The 18383-nt window shown below is 42.9% G+C and overlaps 1 protein-coding gene across 2 annotated transcripts; it reads right to left on the bottom strand.

Annotated features, from left to right (window-relative positions):
* Positions 1-4476: 4476 nt before the first annotated feature.
* ENC1 (ectodermal-neural cortex 1) lies at positions 4477-17446 on the bottom strand. 2 transcript variants are annotated; one of them, XM_033085783.1, is made up of 3 exons: positions 17353-17446; positions 10965-12778; positions 4477-7560 (listed from the first exon to the last, which is right to left on the bottom strand). In XM_033085783.1, exon 2 carries the CDS (start codon positions 12764-12766, stop codon positions 10997-10999), a length of 1770 nt encoding a protein of 589 aa, XP_032941674.1. In that variant the 5' UTR covers positions 12767-12778; positions 17353-17446; the 3' UTR covers positions 4477-7560; positions 10965-10996. The 2 variants fall into 2 exon arrangements, with proteins under 2 accessions (XP_032941674.1, XP_032941675.1); XM_033085784.2 differs by lacking the exon at positions 17353-17446 and adding an exon at positions 17192-17341.
* Positions 17447-18383: the final 937 nt, after the last annotated feature.

The raw sequence follows: 18383 nt of genomic DNA, 5'->3' as shown, positions 1-18383 counted from the left end.
TCTTGCCCCCCAGTACCTTCAAGGCTGTGGCCAGGAGGACACAGGCAGATGAGTTTCCTACCCATTCAAAAAAAAAAGTTCCATTTTTGTACAGAAAATCAAGTAAACTTAACATCCAAATGGCAAATTTGGCAAATAAATCTGCAAAAAACCACCAGGTGATGAAAGACAGACTTACTGCTCTGTAACCAAACAGGAGGTATTTTCACCTGTGTATGGGAAAGTGTGGAGGCAGGGGGAAGGGAATTGTTTGTACCAACACAAATTGTTTTGCTGAAAATGCAAAGTAGCCAATAAATCAAAACATAAAATACCCCCAGTAACTGGGAAAGCGTTTGGAGACTCACGAGCAAGGTGAGGCAGTCCGTGTGAGAGCATCTGCATCCACCCAGCTGCTCCAGAACCCCGTTTGTAGGATCAAACATGAAAGGCATGCTTCAGCCAGAGGAGGACATACAGAGGACATACAGCACAGACTATTAACCCTTTCATAGCCAACAAAGCCCCGGCCAGCACATCACATCAGATGTTACCTCATGACACAACTCGTCCAGGCTTTTTGACAAGTTAACCAGAAACAGCTAAGCACAGGTCTGTGCCACACAAGGTTGCAAAAAGCTAATACAAGCTGTGTGGTGGAGACATACAGGTGGAGCAGGACAAAGGCAGATACTCTGCAGGATTATCAGGGCATGGTATATAGCTCCTGGTTTTTTACCTCCCTTCCTCCTAATTCTGCAATATTCACTGCTCCCTATAAGGCCTGGGGCAACAGCTCCAAGGGGAATTTACACAGGTATGGACGAGAAGAGCAAAGATGGGGTGAGGGAAATTAAAGGATACATTCACAGGAAAATGAAAGCTGGACCACTATGCTGCTTAATCAAGGGACAGTTCCACCAACCACTAGTCTTCTCTCACATAGCTGCTTCTCAAACCTTGAACCAACATAATCCAACCAGCCATTCACCCTAGGAGGAAGTCTGCATTGATTGAGTCCCTTCATAGGACCCTCAGGCTTTAAAATACTCCTTCCAAGTGTTTTAAGACAAGATGTTTCTATTTTTGGAATGGAAAAGAAAGCCTATTGCCTCTAAGAGAAAAGGTTCAATCTGCATCTTTCTTTTGCTCAGTACCTCTCCATACTGGGAGGGATGCCAAGGAGCAAGATAACACTTTAGGTCTGTGTTAATACACTGCTACCAGCAGTTTCCTAAACTTTTCTGCTTCCTATCAGCGCTCTTTAGGTAGAGAACAACCATCTGTCTGAAAGTACTATTGTTCCTCACTGGTGTGTAAAAAGCCAAGTGCTTGTGTTTATCTGATGGCAAGTCCTTCCTATTTCTTTTAGGCCTAGTTCTGTTAGTCTAAGGAAACAATATCTCTGTAAATAGTTTAACCCTCTCAAGCCAATTAACAACATGAAAGAAATGACAAGTTTTCACAGCGAGTCTCACAGCCTGACATTTTGTTGATTGCTGCAGTGCACCCAGTTCCCTCCAGGAGAAGGTGCTGGGAGAACTAAGGAGGTTCTGCTGCTACTTCTTTCGCACCTTTCAACAAATCCCCCATGCTCCAGCTTCTCAGCCTGAAGCTGGGACTAAGTATTTATCTCCTAATGAACCTGTTGTTGGGTTGAAATGCCATGAGGTATTGTTAAAATCTCCTGGAAAGAAATGCAGGTTTGTGAAGTCTTAGATTGTATTTGTGGCTTTGACTTGTATAAATATGTAATTGCAATTAAGTAACACAGCCATAAAGTTTACCTTTGAATCAGAGCATGGACTATGACATATAAATTGTGATTATAAAATATCTAATGAACTTCATCTACTACCAGCACTAAGTAATTTACTGAATGTCTGATAACATAAGAGAAGGATTAGGAGGGGTCTCAGAAGTAAACTCCTGTGGCTTTGCCTCCTTCATTGCTTCAGAGATACAGATTATGGTTTCTAGGATAACTAGACACACACAAAAAAGGACACATTGTCTAGTTTGGTTTCCTGAGAGTGCCAGAGCATTGTCAGGCCAGAAGCATTGCCTAAACATGATTATGAAAGAGATTTGTAATTTATTTAGCCACATATTTTAATTCACAGTCATGCCTCATGTACCATGCTTTGTTTTAAGGGTAATTCTCATATTTAAATGTACAGTTTCTAGCAAATAGTGAAATTTTAAAATTCACAGACCATTATTATTAAAGACACACAGAAGACAGATGGTGTATGTGTACATTGTGTATGTGTGTATATTACTACTGAGTTCGTTCGTACTTGGCTTCATGTCACACACAAACATAAAACTTTGAATAAACATATGGCTTTTCTATGGTATTTATGTTTCTGTATAGTTTACATGCATACAGACACCCAGATGACAGACCATTTCAGATCACAGCCTTCTACACTGTGGAGGGGAGTAAATTATGTGGCTGTAAGTGATGTAAGGGCCAAAAATGAGGACATACTGGGTAAAACTGGGGACCAATGATACTTCATGAAAAAAGTGACTTGTCTCATTTGGTGTTTGCCAGCCAGGGTTATGTGTTCCCATGTGCACTCTTGTGCTGTGGTTCTGATAGAACTCTGCTCCATTTTTTTTTTTGAAACCAAAAGATGCAATGCACCTACTGCAAAACACACAGGGCACTGCCACCAGGATGGCTTTGGGCACACCAAACATTTTCCACCCTCCTACCCTCCCTTCTCTGCACTTCCAAAGCTTCATGTGTTGCATCTGAAGAAGCTGCATAACTCCACCTCTCCAGGACTCATCTTTCCCACTCACCAAGGTCCCTCAAGAGACAGCATTGCTTCCTCTCTCCGCCTTCATCACCATCTAGGTCATTGATGCTGGGTCATACAACTAGTTATCAATCACCCAGCTACCAGGGACCTAAAGGTGATGTTACTCGCTGTTCTGGCTGGAACAATGGTAATATATCAAACTGTATTCAGGCATGTTCCCAGGCACAGAACAAGCTGTCAGTTCTGCTCAGTCATTTGTGAAGCCCCAAAGTAGTTTTGGCCCATGCAAACCTTGCACTCCTCTGGAGTGTTCCTGGGTAGGTTTCAGGAGCAAGAGCACCCCAGCAGCCACTCCAAGCAGTTTGCATGCAGCCACCCTGTCTTGCCAGGACAAGGGGCTGCTCAAAGTGCTCAAGGCTGTTTCCTCCCAGCTGGCCTCTGTGCCAGACCATCCCCAGGCATATTCCATTTACTAGCATAAACAGGGCCTTTGAGATTTCCACAGGTCAGGGTTGATCACCCCAGGATGTTTGATGAAGCCATAGTCAATGCTAATGAGCTGATTATTTTCTAATCATTCAAGGCATTTATTTTCAATACTTACTATGAATAAAGCAAATGCTTGCAGATGTCTTGTAAGATCATCAGTTTTTAAAATCTTAAATGTAATTTTTTTACACTCTCAACATAAATATCAGAACCTCCAGTATGCGAAAACTTCAAAGCAAAGGAGTTTGAATCCATGACCAGACAGAATAAGAAACCCAGTGCCCTAAAATGACATAAGTTGAATCACTCTACAGCAGTTTGTTCGTGCCCAGTGCTGCTGTAAGCATCCCATGCCCTGCTGAAATACAAACAGAAAAAACCAACCCAGGTTACTGTCCAGCAAAGAGCTTGCAATAAGCACTGAAATTAATTTAACCTTACCTTGTTCTGTGGAAAGGCTGATTTTTTCTGGTATTCTTCATATGTAAAGATTCTCTAAGTGTCCCACTCCTCCAGCCAAAACTGATGGCAAGTATCTCAAACACAGGTTAACCAAGCCATGCCAAGGCCAGAAAGTCATAAGAAAGAATAACAAAGAAACCTGTGGCTTTTCTCAGGGCAGCTGCAGGAGTTTTAATAAAAGTAACTTAGAAAAACTTGCTATTTTATATCTGGACAGTGTTCAGCAACACTTTCAGGCCAGACAGATGCTAAGCCAATGCAGAAAATCAATAGTATTTAGAAATAAATAGTATATAAACGGCATTTAAACAAACTCCACCATCATGCATACACAAAAATGTAAGTGAGATTAAAAGTTCAGAGTTTGACTATATATGTATGTAGAACAATTTGAATGTTTTACACACAGCCAGCATTTTCTGACTTGAGAATAATTAGAAAGGATTCAAGATGCCTAATTCCCTTCCAAGTGGTATCAGGCACTAACTAAACTGTACTGCAAGCACCAACAAACTTGCATTTCCTGTTCTTAAATGTTTTGAGGCTCTCTGAGTTTTAACTGCTGAACTTTAAGACAGAGATCATAGTAAAAGCAGCAGAAGAGAACAAAGGGAAGAAAAGCGCAGCTGAAGCAGAAGCTTAAACCAAAGCATTTAATTGCATGTTGCTGATGTGCTTCTTTTAAGAGGACATAAAAAAGGGCATTATAAGGGATTCAAAGTACTTAGGGGTGAGGAAAGAGGGGAGGAAGAGACAACACTTCAAATAAACATTCAACAGAGAGGAAATACCTAATAATTTATTGACCTTCAGTTTCACATTGTGAAAAGAAGTGAGTTTTACAAAATCTTAAGACATAGTAGCAAACAACATAGACAATTTTACTTCTTCACTTGCAGTTTTCTTTTAGCACATGAACCACATCTTCAATGGTCAGGACTGGGAACATTATTCTGCTCTAATCACTCTTATTCAGACAGGTGTCAGACATATAGAAAAGGGGCTGCACAATTATACCAGAAGAGGAAGGCTGTCCTTTGTTCCATGTTTCTACAGTAACCAGCCTGCAAAATAGCAGGAACCTTCCCATCTCATGCCAGGGTTTTTGTGTGCACTCTGCTGTGAACTGCATTTGCTTCTAAGTCTGGGGTGTTTCACAGCACTGAAATGGTCAAGTAGTCAGCCAGGATTCCCACAACAGCTCATAGAGCAACAGCCTAGTGTATTCCCAGCAGAGCCAGAGGCCCACCCTGACTTCAGTTTCCTTCAGCCTACACACAGGAATTAATTGAGGACTTGAAAGCAGACCACAAGTCTGGAAACAGCTGTAGAAAATTCATCCCACTTTTGGAAGCTGCATGGTGCTACAAAACAGATTTCATAAGCTAAATAGTGAGACACAAGGCAGCTTCACCTCTGGACTCTGATCAGCTTGACAGAGAGCACATATCTCAGAGCTACATGTCCTTGTTCAAACACGGGGGCCCCTGGGGACCCAGTTCTTTACTTCCCTGTACCTTACGTAATTGCTAGTGCCTGGGGAGAGGACATGCAAAACAGAGGAAGTCTGATTTTATGGCTCCTTTCGCACTCCTGAGAGCGATCAACAAGATGAAAGGCCAACAAAAATTCAAGGCTGTTTGCTTCAACATGACAACCTGTGCAGGTACAAGGATACAGAAAGGAGACAGACCTATCCTAATCTGTTTTCCTATTGCTAAAGGTAATCTAAGGGGGACAAGAGTAGAGAGGCCATAGGTTTAAATACTCTTTTAATCTACCTCTTCAAGGAATCCGTTTCATCACATCTAGCTGGAACTCACCCTTTTAAAAACTGCAAATGACTGCTGATTAATCAATGTTATCTCAGTATTCACAGAACTCCAAATATTTTATTTCTGAAATGTAAAGAGTCTACTCCAAACAGCAAATCAAACGTAAGCCAGCACAGAGAAACTTCCAGTGACCAATGTAAGCACTTTCAGATGACAAAGCTTTCACAAATACAGCTACATCACTGTCACACAGAGAAAGGCAAGCATCACCAATGTGACTATTTTTGTTTTGCATGCACACATGCAGCTGTTTACTTATACCACAGCACACATCAGCCATGTTACTGAATGTGCCAGTTATATTGGGCTCCAGAAACATTTAAGAAAAAACACAATACAATACAAGCTTCATGACAGGATCTGGCAAAGAAAGTACCTGTGAAACACAAGCTTCTGAAATTCCTAAGAGTAGTTTCATATCTGTCCAAAGACCAGAATAAGAAAAAAAATTATTTAAAAGTCAAAGTTTGGTTTCTCAGGATTATCTGAGGCTTCTGAGCAACCAAGTGATTAAAGACACACCAGGATAAGAAAAATAAAAAGCAGCAGAGTTTGAGGGCTTTCTTTTTTTTTATTTTTTAAGATAAGAGGTTTGAAATTCATCTTCTATCCCCATAAAAATTTGTCTAGAGCACTTGGGTCTTTGACATCTGGTCACTCAGATGATCTGAAATCCAGATGTATGAGGCAATCCAGTCAGTGCAAAATTTTTGCTCTTTCTTTTTTAAGACTTCATCATTAACCTATATTGAGGTTTTTTTGTTTCCATTCTTGAATCACCATTCTCCACTCCTTCAGGACAATGTGGCTATATTGTAAGTAACCCTCCTCCAACCAAATAAATAAATAAATAAGTTTGGACAATGACTTCATCTGGGCTTGGTATCCAGAAGCTCTTCCACAGTATTTGCGTTGCAATCAGGAAGCTGCACAAAATGTGTTGCAAGAGACTTTGGCTATTTCCAGGATAGAAATTGAAAGGTATGACCAACAAATGAAATGGTGCAAGGACACCATCTACAAGACGCCACATGCAACCTAGGGAGCTGGTGGCCTGAGAAAATGACCTCCATGACTTCTTCCTTTAGTACATGTGTAATTTAAAATCCTGTCTTGTAATGCTTCTATTTCCGACTGGCAAGCCACTCCTCCCTCCCACCTCCAACTGTTACCCAATAGTCTTCTTTCTTTGTGCAGCAGAGCAAGTCAGCAATCACAATATGTGCAAAACATACAATTCACACAAGCCCTTGCAACATGAAGACAATTGCAGGCATTGTTTCAGCATGCAAGCACTGAACAATAAATAACTATATCTACAACAAGTAACATAATAGGAAAGGGACAGACTGAATTATAAATACAGGGAAGAACAGGCAAATGAGCATTTGGGGGATGCAACATTCGTTCTCCACTGCTGCAAAAATATTTCACCACTGGACTGGTCCTTATGAAGCAGAAGGCCACTTACTGCACACAGGACAATGGAACACAATGTAACAGATGCTGTAGGCACTGCCCACAGGCAAGCACACTCCAGTCAGCTGAGTTCAGCAGCAATGCCGCTGTTATCTTCCTTCACAGCAGCATCTTGCTGTTTCAGACCTGTCCTGCTTCCCCTGCAGCTGGCACTGGCACTTAAACCACCACAAAGAGAGGTGACAACCATTTCAAATTTCACATAAAAACAGTGGGGTCCATGGAAATCAAGTGCTGCGTGGTGCACAGCTAAAAGAAGTTCTGTCTGTTTTTTTTCATCTTTGAAGGACAGATTAACATTGGCATTAATCCACAATTACTAGCACAAGGACCAGATCAGAGGTTTGTCCATTCATGTTTAACCACTTGTTGAAGCACTGAAGACAGCAGGGGTTTCTTCTCCCATTCCTTCATGTCTAGGTTGGATAATTTACAAGGTGCAGATGATTTTCTTCAAATGCAAGAGATGCTGAATGGTTTTTCTTCATAAAAACTTCTCCAGAGCTGAGGTTCCAATCCTCTTCTCCAAATAAAGGAGTAAACTAAAAGCATGGGAAGAGGTGGAGGAAAAGGAGAGGGAAATTACTTAAATGGTTTTGCTGCAACAATATACCATAAGGTTTTTGTTAGATGTCAAAGAAAATCTAAAACCTAGACTTAGGATACAACCCAGCTGACAGGCTTCCCCACCCACACTGAAAACCTCTAAGTTCTCATGCAATACCCAACTACTAACACATAAACCAGTCAAGAACATAATTATTTAGGGTGAGATTCTGAATTTATTATTCTATTAACCTTATTCTGTAAGCTATCCTATTTACTGCAGAAAGATTGACTAATTTTTTGGGTATAAATTCAGTCACTTGAAACCTAAATCTAAGTGACCTGACACACTTCAAAGTGATGGACTCTGTATCCTGCATAATTTCACATTTTTATGTTCCCCCAAAATCTTAAAAGTCTGTGGACTTGTTTTAAGCAAACAACCTTTTGTAACTTCTCTTCCACAAAAATCTGCAAGAGCATCTAGTGCAGAGATTTTTCTACACCTCAGCCAAAACAAACCTGGTTGGAACAAAGCAGAAGGGAAGGTGAAGTTGTCTTGCCCCAATACCTCTGTTCACTGTAACAAATTCTGAATTGAATTTACTCACAACAGAAAGAGGGCCATAGAACTCCCTTACTCAAAATACATCTACTCTTCATTTAAGCAGAATTATGCTTAATTTCTTTTTACACAGCAATATACCATCCATCAATAAATCCATCCTAGAGTCCTTCACAAAATCAATTATTTAATGAGAAACTCAGCCTTTGGGTGCTGAGATTGTCCTCTGCTTTTTCACTGTGAAACTGTATCAAAATTCCAGTTTCCAAACCATCATCAGTTCATTACAATAATTTCTGACAGCACTGCTAGAATTTTAGAAGGCAAATCCTACTTCATTACAATGCAAATGAGCTCTAGTGAACTCATAGATCCTTTGAACGCACCACATCTCTCTCTGGTTGTAATGTCTAAGAATAACAGAGAACATTAACAGGAGACAACCCAGCCTACATAACAGTCCATAGTGTTTTTGCAAGTGTGGGTTAGTTTTTTTTATGTCTAAAAAAAGGGTCCACTCAGTGTTGATTAGTCTTTTCTAGGCATTCTTCAGCATAGCATGACAATCTTCCCATAAAAGCAGACTATCAACACTGAGTCAAAATAGTGTTTCTTGTCATGGGATGAACTTTCAAAAAGCTGTAAACAATTCCAAAACAGAGAGGAAAAAAAGACCCAAAACTCGCAAGTTTGAGGAACAAGACAAAGCAGACTGAAGTCTTCTTAAAAGCTGTCAGACTGGGGCCACACAGCACCATTAAAATAGAGTAATCACAAGTAATTTCCTTTTTGGTCCTCCCACCCACTGACAAAGCAGTAGGAGTCAGTAGAAAAAAAAACAACCTAGTTGCTGGATGAGCACACAGCACTGGAGAGATTTCAGTCTATAGCTGCATTCAGTTATCCTAGTGTGCTAGTTAAGCCAGTTATCTTGCATGTTAGTGAAGATAAAATAATGTCTTTTAACAAGATACTGCAGAGTAAAGGAAAGCTTTGTGCACCGCTATATTCGGAGAACTCTTTTTCAAAATAAAACACTCCCTCATGCTCTGTAAACTCCAGAACAATTAAGTCAGACTCAGAAGAATAAGTCAATATTTTTCTTGGCACAGACCTCAGCCCAGGCATTCAATACTGCTGTTCTGATAACACTGAGAACCACATAAAGTCAGTAATAATACAAATTAACTGAAGATATTGAGATGCAGTTCCCAGCTAGGGAGGCAGCTGAGACACAGAAATGAGGGCTTCTATTTGCTGTCAGGTGGGCAATTACTGCCGGTAACCAGGATTTGGTAAGTCTCTAGCTTTTGCTGTGCTTTCCGAGGAAAAGTCTGGAAGAACAAAGTGGGGAGTAGTGTTTTCAAGGCAGACAACACCTGAGAGAAGAGCATCATGGCACAACACTGCCCAAATTCACAGCAGATTTCAAAGCTGAGCTTTGCATGAGCCCAACCTTGTATTATTTACTCAGCCAAAACTCGCAGTCAACCAAAAGGCAACTACAAGAGTAACTGTCTACACTATCTACACTGCTTCAAAAACCTTTGGGGCTTACATTTACTGCAAGAGTCAGGCAAATGTCTACTGCTGCAAAAAACACCAAAAAACCTCCCCAACGATCTGTCCCAAACAGAAGAACCTAAAGAAGTCTTTATACACAAGTTCTTCTTCCTATATTCTAGAGATCCTCTTCAGTCTGAACTTTTAGGTAACCCAGAGGCACATGCATAGCTTGTTTAATAACTGCAACTGTATTTATTTGTCTTTTTCTTGTAACTTTCTTGCTTTCATGGATACAATATACAATGCTCAAATCCAAAAACAAACTACCATTCACCGGGCATTGATTATTTAGGCTCAAGAACATCACTATACTTTTTTGGCTGGCAGTAACCGATTTTGTACTAAAGCCACAAGAGGAACATGGGGAATAAAAGCAACACAACACTACAGGTTTGTTGCAAAATACACAGATTAATAACAAAAAATCTTCTCCCCTCCTCATAAAAATAAGAAATCCACAACGACCAATCAAGCAAGACTAAATTCAGACTTGCCTGTGAGAAGATACAATGTTGAAGTTGCACCTGGTAAGAACCTGGCCCATTATGTGTAATTAAATTGTTTTGGAACAGTGTGTGCTACAGAGTAGTAATTATTTCAAGTTGCAATATTAATTACACATCTTCCTGACACTATACCTAGTTCAACATACATAAGCATAAGTATTTTGAAAAATCTGTATTTTAAAGTGTAACCATGGAGAAAATGCAGCCTTAGTCCATGCAGATGCAACCACACTCTCTAGCTGATTTTGAAAGTTAGGTCTGTAAAACACCTATCATAAGACAGCAGCTTTCTCTAAAGGCATGGAAATTCAAGAGAATTTGCTATCAGGCTTCAGATCAGAATTTACTGTATCTTTTTTGAGTACTCTTACTGGATGCAGAATGACCTAGGTTCAGTCATCAGAAAAATGGCACTGGAACCTTTGTTTAACATGCATTTAGTACCTAAGAGCCAGAGCCAATTTCCAAAGGATTATCTGCACTTCCCTACAAGTTGAAATGCTATTTTTTCCCTGTCTTTTACATCTAAAGCTTGAAGGATAAGGCCTTGTAAAAGTAGGTGCAAGATATGGGGCAAACTATTTCCAGGACCTGGTGCTGCCATAGACATGGTGCCTGGCTTACAACAGCCTGTAAACATAAGTGTCTCAGGTGATCCAGATGTAAAATTGCATCAAACATACTCACCCCTCCTCAGAGCTGCTGCTGAAAAGTTCTTTTGAAAAGCATTATTACAGTGAAATTCAAAGGCATTATTTCTTACCTGCTAACTTGTAGTTGCCAACATATGCACAATTAGGAGGGGAGGTGCTTCCATGTGCTGACAAATGCTGTGGGAATTAATGAATAGGGCACGGTTGTTATGCTGTTCCATACATCTAGCGTGGGATCGTAGCAGTCCAATGTTTTGCACCTCTGGATGCCAAAGTAGCCTCCAACCACATACAATTTGTTTCCAGATGCCACTGCATGGCAGCTCATGCGCTTCGCTGTCACATCTCCCACCTTAGTCCACTGATATGCCTCGCTGTTGAATTTATAAGCAGAGCATGCAGAGAATTCAGTATCTCCACCCATAATAAAAATCTGGTTTCCAAGAACAGCTGCAGCCGTGTAGCGCCAGGGCTGGGGGCAGGTGGTTGGTACTGTCCACCTGTTTTCACACTGATCATAGCACTGGACTTTGGGCAGCTTGTCATGGCTAACGCTGGTACCGCCAAAAGCGAACAGCTTCAGCTTTGCACTGACTACAGCTGCATTGCTTACTCCCTCTCGCAGTGGGGCAACCATGGTCCATTTGTTGGTCACGGGGTCATACTGCTCTACCTGCTTTAAGGATACTGAAGGGGAAGCTGGAAGGCACCCTGTTGCTGCAGTGTGCCCTCCTACTACATACAAACAGTGCTTAAGTTCAGCAGAGCCGTGGCCAAACCTAGCAACCAGCATGGGAGCAGCCTTCGACCACTCCTCATGAAGGGTGTCATACACCCACACGTCTTTGGAGACTCCATTTTCTGATCCTCGCCCCCCAGTGATATATACTTTGCAGCCTATGGCACAAGCACTGAACTCTTTCCGTGGGCTTGGAATGTCAGCCTTTGGAATGATCTCCTTTGCCTTTTGATCCACCAAATACAGCTTGTCACACATAAAGGTCTGGCCACCCAAAAGAAAAAGTGAATGGCCAGTTTTTCGGGGTCTGGCACACAAGCTGGTGACCACTCCATCATTCTGTAGTATCTTCAACTTGCATCTTATTGATTCTTCTACAATCTCCTTGCTTTTCCTTTGCTTGGTGATAAGTTCTTCCATGGCCACATTCTCCATAAGGTATATGGCTGGCAGGAGGGCCAGTCTCACTGTCTGCAGTAGCTCTGGCAGGTAACAGTGGCGCTTACTCAGGTCGTAGTTGACCCAGCTGATAGCTGATTCATACACCAGCCTTTCATCTTCAGTTTCTAATTCTTCACTGGAAAGGAGTTGCACTACCATGTCCTTTGGCAGTTGGAGGAAGTCTTCACTTTTACTGATACTCTGGAAGTTGCTAAGGCACATCCTCCAAGAGAGCTCATACAGCTTGGTACACTGATGAGCATCCGACAGCAGCAGCATACCAAGACAGTTGGTGGGATGAAGGTTTTTCTCCAGAAATTCTGCACAAGCATCCCGAATGTCCTGAAACTCCAGCATGTCACCAGCCTCCAGCAGTGACTCTGCATTTTCTTCATTGATGATAACTCTGGAGGAATATGCATAGTCCAGAAGAAGCTCCAGGACTTCTGGGTGAATAGAATTGTGAAAGTTGACTTCACTGTCTTGGCTCTCTTTCAGTCCTCCGCTGAACATTGCTTCGAAGTAGCGGCTACAAGCAGCTAGAACTGCTCTGTGGCAGGGGAATGACCTGTTTCCAGCATGGAGAAGTACATCTGTAAAGAGACGCTGCTGACGCAGGAGGTTTAGGTGAGTAAGGACACTATCAGCATAGGATGACTTGTGGAACAAGTATATGTTTATGGAGCCAGTACTGGCCCTAGACTTGCGATTTTCATGCATGCTGACCGACATTTTCTCTCACACCTATAAGCAAAGAAAAGAATTTAATATAAATAAAAGTAAAAATCATTATTAGTTTTTCGTATCAAGAAGTGTGTATATTATTCACTATAGGATGGGGGAGAAAAAGCCTTAATTTACAGCTGAGTGGACAGAGAATTACATCTACCTTTGGCATGCGTTTATTTTTTTGTAAGTTGAGGTTCATAAATGACATAGTCTAAATTTGTTGCCCAAGAGCAGGTTTATCTTGGGAAACCTGATCTCCAACTTTCATAGCAATACAGTAAGCAAGTAAGTTGGAGAAAGAAAATGAACCAGGACAGATTTTCTCACCCTTCCCCAACCTAGACCAGCTGATTCATTACTTACATACACATGCACACGCTTGAAACATTCTCCTGTACTGAATCATAGCAGGAAGAGCTACCAGACAGAATACCTAAGGAATGTCAAAAGCTGCATAGGGAACAAAAACCTCCTAATCCTATTAGGAAGCTTCCCTTTGGTATAGTGATTCCATATGCAACAGCATAAAATGGAAAAAAAAAATGTTTAAAACAAAACTCTGGTATCAACTGTACATTTAAACTTGTGTAACTGTAAAAAAATATTATTAGTATATTTTACAGATTCCACTTTCACTGCACAGAAATCAGTGTCTGCTTGCTATAGTGATATAGCATAGGCAGGGTCAGCAGAAAAACATGTTTTGACTACCATCCAAAGTCACTGAGACACTACATCTGAAGCCACATGGAGAGTCAGGTCCAGACAGTTTAAGCCATTAATTCATTCTGAAGATTTGAGGAGGCATAAAACAGAAGACATCTCCTATCCTGCCCTATTCCTAACAAAAAAACCACTACTCAGATCCTGTTTAGAGGTGAATGTTAGTGTTACTTGCCATGATATACAGGTCTATGTAAAACTGCAGCAGCAAGTTTCCAGATTTAACTGAGTCAAGTCAAAATAGTATAGAGTACAGGGTAAGGGAGGAATATTGGCAGCGATATAAAGCCAATGGCCAAAAAGCTACAGTGCAAATAGTACAAGATGAAACATAGAGAACTCAGTGCAAGCTGTGGCTGTGACTGGTACTGTAATAATCTCGTTTCTCTGTCTCCAAACTGCAGAGAAAACTCAGCAAAAGGCAAGAACAAAACTTGCCTAATTACTATGCTATTTGCATGTCCAGAGTACCTCTTACTGCACCTTCAAATCAAGAACTGGCCAAAAGAACTACCTGGAAAGCATGCAATGTCCTAAGTCAGACCATGACCTAGGGCCACTTGTGAAGGTTTTTAATATGGATATACTTTGCCCTCACACAGACATTTTCATATACTTGAGCATCTTTAAGCAGTAAAGAACTGTAGAATTTCATTCCCACATTTTATGCTTCAAGATAATACAAGAGCTTTTCAAGCCTCAAAAACAGCATTTTTAATACATGTATTGTTCTAGATTTATATGACCAGAAACATTGATGAAATCAAAACCACATGTTTAATTTGGACAGCAGACTCCATTTCCGAACAAGCAATCTGTATATATGGAACATGCAACACCTGTAGTCTAACTGCAGCACAGCAGTATCATCCTCCTCATTGTCTGTGCTCATGTAATTGATTGACCATATTGAGCAACAGCAGGTCTGTGATACACCTTTCCCTTTAGTCACAGCAAAAAAGCTCTTAAACCCAGTTTAAAGTAAGGAAAAGAAAGACGCCTTACTGTAAAACTACCATAGCCCTTTTCCTTTAATATTAAATATAATTTGCCTGATGAAACTTAACTGGGATTGAAAACAGCAGGTAACACTCCCAATAAAACAGTGCACAATCCAAAGGTCGCCAAAGCAAACAGGAGTCCTATACATCAGAGCTACAAGGCAGAGTATCTGTCTCACCCTACCATGCCAAAGCTTAGAAAGGGATCATACCAGTGTTCCCCAGAGCACCTGTTAAATGCACTAAGCACCAAACTACTTAAGGTAGCTGGGATGCCTTCAAAACACAAACTCTTTTAAAAGGAAAATTAAATTACCTTTAATGAAGTTGTATTGTCTGGCAAAAAAAAACCACACAGATGGCATTTGAGGATCTTGAGTACTAATCTCAGACTAAAATAACCCACTTAATCTATAGCCAAAAATAAGATGCTGACCATTTACAGGTTGAAATCTCCTGGAACTAAAGGATTACAGAAAGGTCTTGGCCTGAAATACTAGTACACATGTAGTTTGAAGACACAAATAGGAAACTGAACACTGTACTGTCAAATTCTTCAGACTTTTCCAGGCACTTGGCTGTTTAAAATGCTGTTATGATGCAAGGCACAGTATTCACTGGAGCTCTACAGGTAGGTTTTCCTCACAGTAAGGACCTACTCTTACTCAAGGTTCCTCATCAAGAGCGGGATGTGAGCTAAACACCCCACCGATCAGAGACAACAGAATAACCAGTCTCTGAATATGCACACTGCCCCCCACTTTCCATTCCAGTTAACTGAATGTGAGGGTAGACATCAGAGTCTAGAGGCATGTCAGGATCTCTATGAAAACACAGTTCTCTTTTCTGACCCCACGTGTTGGGGGAATTCAGAGTATACTGAAAACTTTCTTTCATCATGCACACAGGGTTCAGAAATAGGGCAGATAAAGTTTACATCAGAGGCTGCAGATGCAGGTATTTAGAGCTTTTACCAGGCTGTGTACTCCCATGAGCAACACTTGTTCAGCACCATTCAGAAGGAGCCCATAACCACAACAAAATAGAGGCAAACATTAAAAAACCACCCTGCAGTTATGCATACAGTGGAGACTAGTGAACTACAGACCACATGCAGAGGGAAGGAATAGATCACTGTCTGTTACCGAAAGCCCACCCACAGCTATCGTAACAAATACCACTGAAAAAAAAAAATTAAAGTTGTATAAAAACCCCTCTCAAACAGCTACTGAATAAGGCACTAAGCATTTCACCCTACTATAACAGAAACTTAGTCTCCGTTGAGAAGTAGATTTCACATACACCGGTCTTGAACTGTTCCTGTAAGATTGTCTTTATCATTGCAATGTCATCTATTGAGAGGAATTCAAAATATGCCAATTCACATTTAAGATAAGCTAACATATTTCCCCAAACAGAACAAAGATACATATCTACGCACATCTTTTTCCTCCAGTGTGGCGCTGAGATGAGTTTGCACATGGACTAGCTGAACAAACACCCCCTTAGAAGCAAGTATCATCACCCACTAACAGTCAGTGTTTCTGTAAACAGCCTGAGTCTCTGGCAATTAGGTCAATCCAGAATCTTGTAAGAATATTAAAATGCAAAAATTACATCTCCAATTTCTCTCTTAGGTGTTGGAAATTATGCAAGCCTCAAATACTTCAGCAAAGGTAATTTACAGTCAGTGATCAAGTGTTCATCTTGAATAATATTAGCCAATTCCCTTCGGGCATTTTTTTCCTTAGAAATAGTATTTGTATGTGAAAGACAAGAAGTGGTCAGCAAATTATAGATATAGATTTTATCTAGGAATGGAGGTTGAACCAAGACTTTGATTTATAATTACACTTCAACAGGCTACTTGTCACAGCAGCCCAGTAGTAAACACTGCTGTAAGACTAAACAACAGGCTCCTTGTCCTACTTAACCGTTCTACAGCATGCAGGTCTCGGCCTAAATCAAATGAAAAATTAAGTCTTTTCAAATTACTGACACATCCGTGATGGACGCTTATTTTAATACGACTGTGTAGTTACAGTGGTGGTTGTGTTTTTCTTCAGAATCAGCAAAACAGCTGAAAGAGAGGAAATCTACTAATCATCCCATCGTGTAACTAACACCGCTTTCAATTGCTAAATCTGCACCGATGCTATCAGTGTGGCAGAGGCAAACCGTGACACTGCCTAAAGTCTTCAAACTCCGCGGCTGCCTAGGACCTGCAGCAGACAGAAAGCAGAACACGCTGCTCCTGCTAGGAATGCACTACAGCTCACCACATGCAAACAAAGAAACGCAACTCTAAATTCCCCTCAGCTCGCCCCATCAAAACGCCTCAATTACTCGGTCTCTGAGAAGAAACTTGCCGAGCTTCTTCCCAGATTGATATAAAAACCAGTGTGAGAAGCTAAAATGCATTTGGTTTCCTTTATACAGAAATAACCACGTGCAAAAGTTTCTGTGCCGGCGCAGGGAGAGCAGCGCCGCAGCCAGCTCAGGGAGCAGGGGGAGCTCGCTCATTCCCTGCCCTGCCTCAGCCCACTGAGGGATGCTCCGGAGCGCCCGGGCCCCCAAGCAGGAAGCTGAAGCCCACCGGGGAGGCTAGCACCCTCCGTATCAGGAGCTGACGCTTTCCAAGGGCAGCCGAGTACAGCAGACAGCAAACCACCGCAAATGTCCCCCAGTAGTGCCCCCCTGGTACCTGGCGCTCCGGACAGCGCGGAGGAAGGCCGGGCTCCGCCTGTGCCGGGGACCAGCAAGGCAGCCCGGCTCCAGCGGAGAAGCACGGCCGGCAGCGCGGCGGCCGCTCTGTGCCCGGCTCTGCCCTCACGCCTCCCCTCCGGGCCGGCAGCACCAACTTACAGCAGCAGCTCCCGGGCGAGCGCGGAGGTCCCTGGGCGATGCAGCGCCGCGCATGGGAGACGAGCCGGGTTCTGCGGGTCGGCGGTGCCGCGGCGAGCGAGCAGCAGCGCCGGGCGAGCAGCAGCGCCGGGCGGAGCCGGTGCCGCTGGCGGGAGGCGGGCCGCGGAAGGAGGCGGGAGGTGGGGAAGAGGGAAGGAAGAAGGGTAGAATAGCTGCTGCTACTGCTGGCACGCCGGTCGCGGCTCTGCCCCGGCGGCGGAGCGGAGAAGCGGTATATGGGTTGGGGGGGCGGGGGGAGGCTTTATGCGAAGCCTGTGAGTGACAGGCGGGGGAGGGACGGCAGGGCGAGGGCAGCGCGCTCGCAGTTGCTGTCCCGGCCGGCGGCGGGGAAGGTACGCTGGGGAGCTGGTGTCGCCCCGGACCGGGGTGCACAGTGGCCTCTCCTTCCTGCCCCGCACCCGGCCGGGGAGGCGTGGGGCCGGGCGGAGCAGCCTCTGGCTGTCCGAGCTCCTACACCGCGCTCCGGGGGAACAAGGGGCGCGCCTCGCTGCGCAGACACCGCAACAGCTGCGCGGGATGGGCAGAGCCGAGAGAACGGACGGTCCCGCTCCTCGTGGCGTGTCCCGTTGGGAGGCGAAGACCGAGCAAGGCAGACGGTGGGAAAGTCCTCCTGGGAGCGGCCGGGAGGGCGCGGAGGAAGCCTGGGCACCGCGGGATGTGAGCCCGGCTGCTCCTCCCGGCGCCGGGCTGCGCTCTCGGGAGGCCTTCGCGGAGCTGCCGTTTCACTGCTGCCCTCCCGCAGCACAAAGGGAAGCCTGGCTTTAATTACTTCCCAATTAACAAAGTATGTGAAAAACGCCTTTTGCAAAATACGTGCAAAAGGCCGATTTCAACAATAAACCTCTTCTAGACATAACAACGGTGTTTACATAATGGTATTGTGTGGCTCTGTACAAGAAAAACATAAGATACCATACTAAACATTACACAGATTGCTAGCTGACTATTTGCTAATATCACTTAGAGCAATG

The sequence above is a fragment of the Catharus ustulatus genome, chromosome Z (assembly GCF_009819885.2).
Source record: "Catharus ustulatus isolate bCatUst1 chromosome Z, bCatUst1.pri.v2, whole genome shotgun sequence".
NCBI classification, from domain to species: Eukaryota; Metazoa; Chordata; class Aves; order Passeriformes; family Turdidae; genus Catharus; species Catharus ustulatus.
Note: the sequence above shows the minus strand (reverse complement) of the source record. Positions and strands in the feature narration are given on the sequence as shown.

Excerpts from the sequence above, each read along its gene's own strand:
- ENC1 (XM_033085783.1), bottom strand. The coding sequence starts at position 12,766 with ATGTCGGTCAGCATGCATGAAAATCGCAAGTCTAGGGCCAGTACTGGC.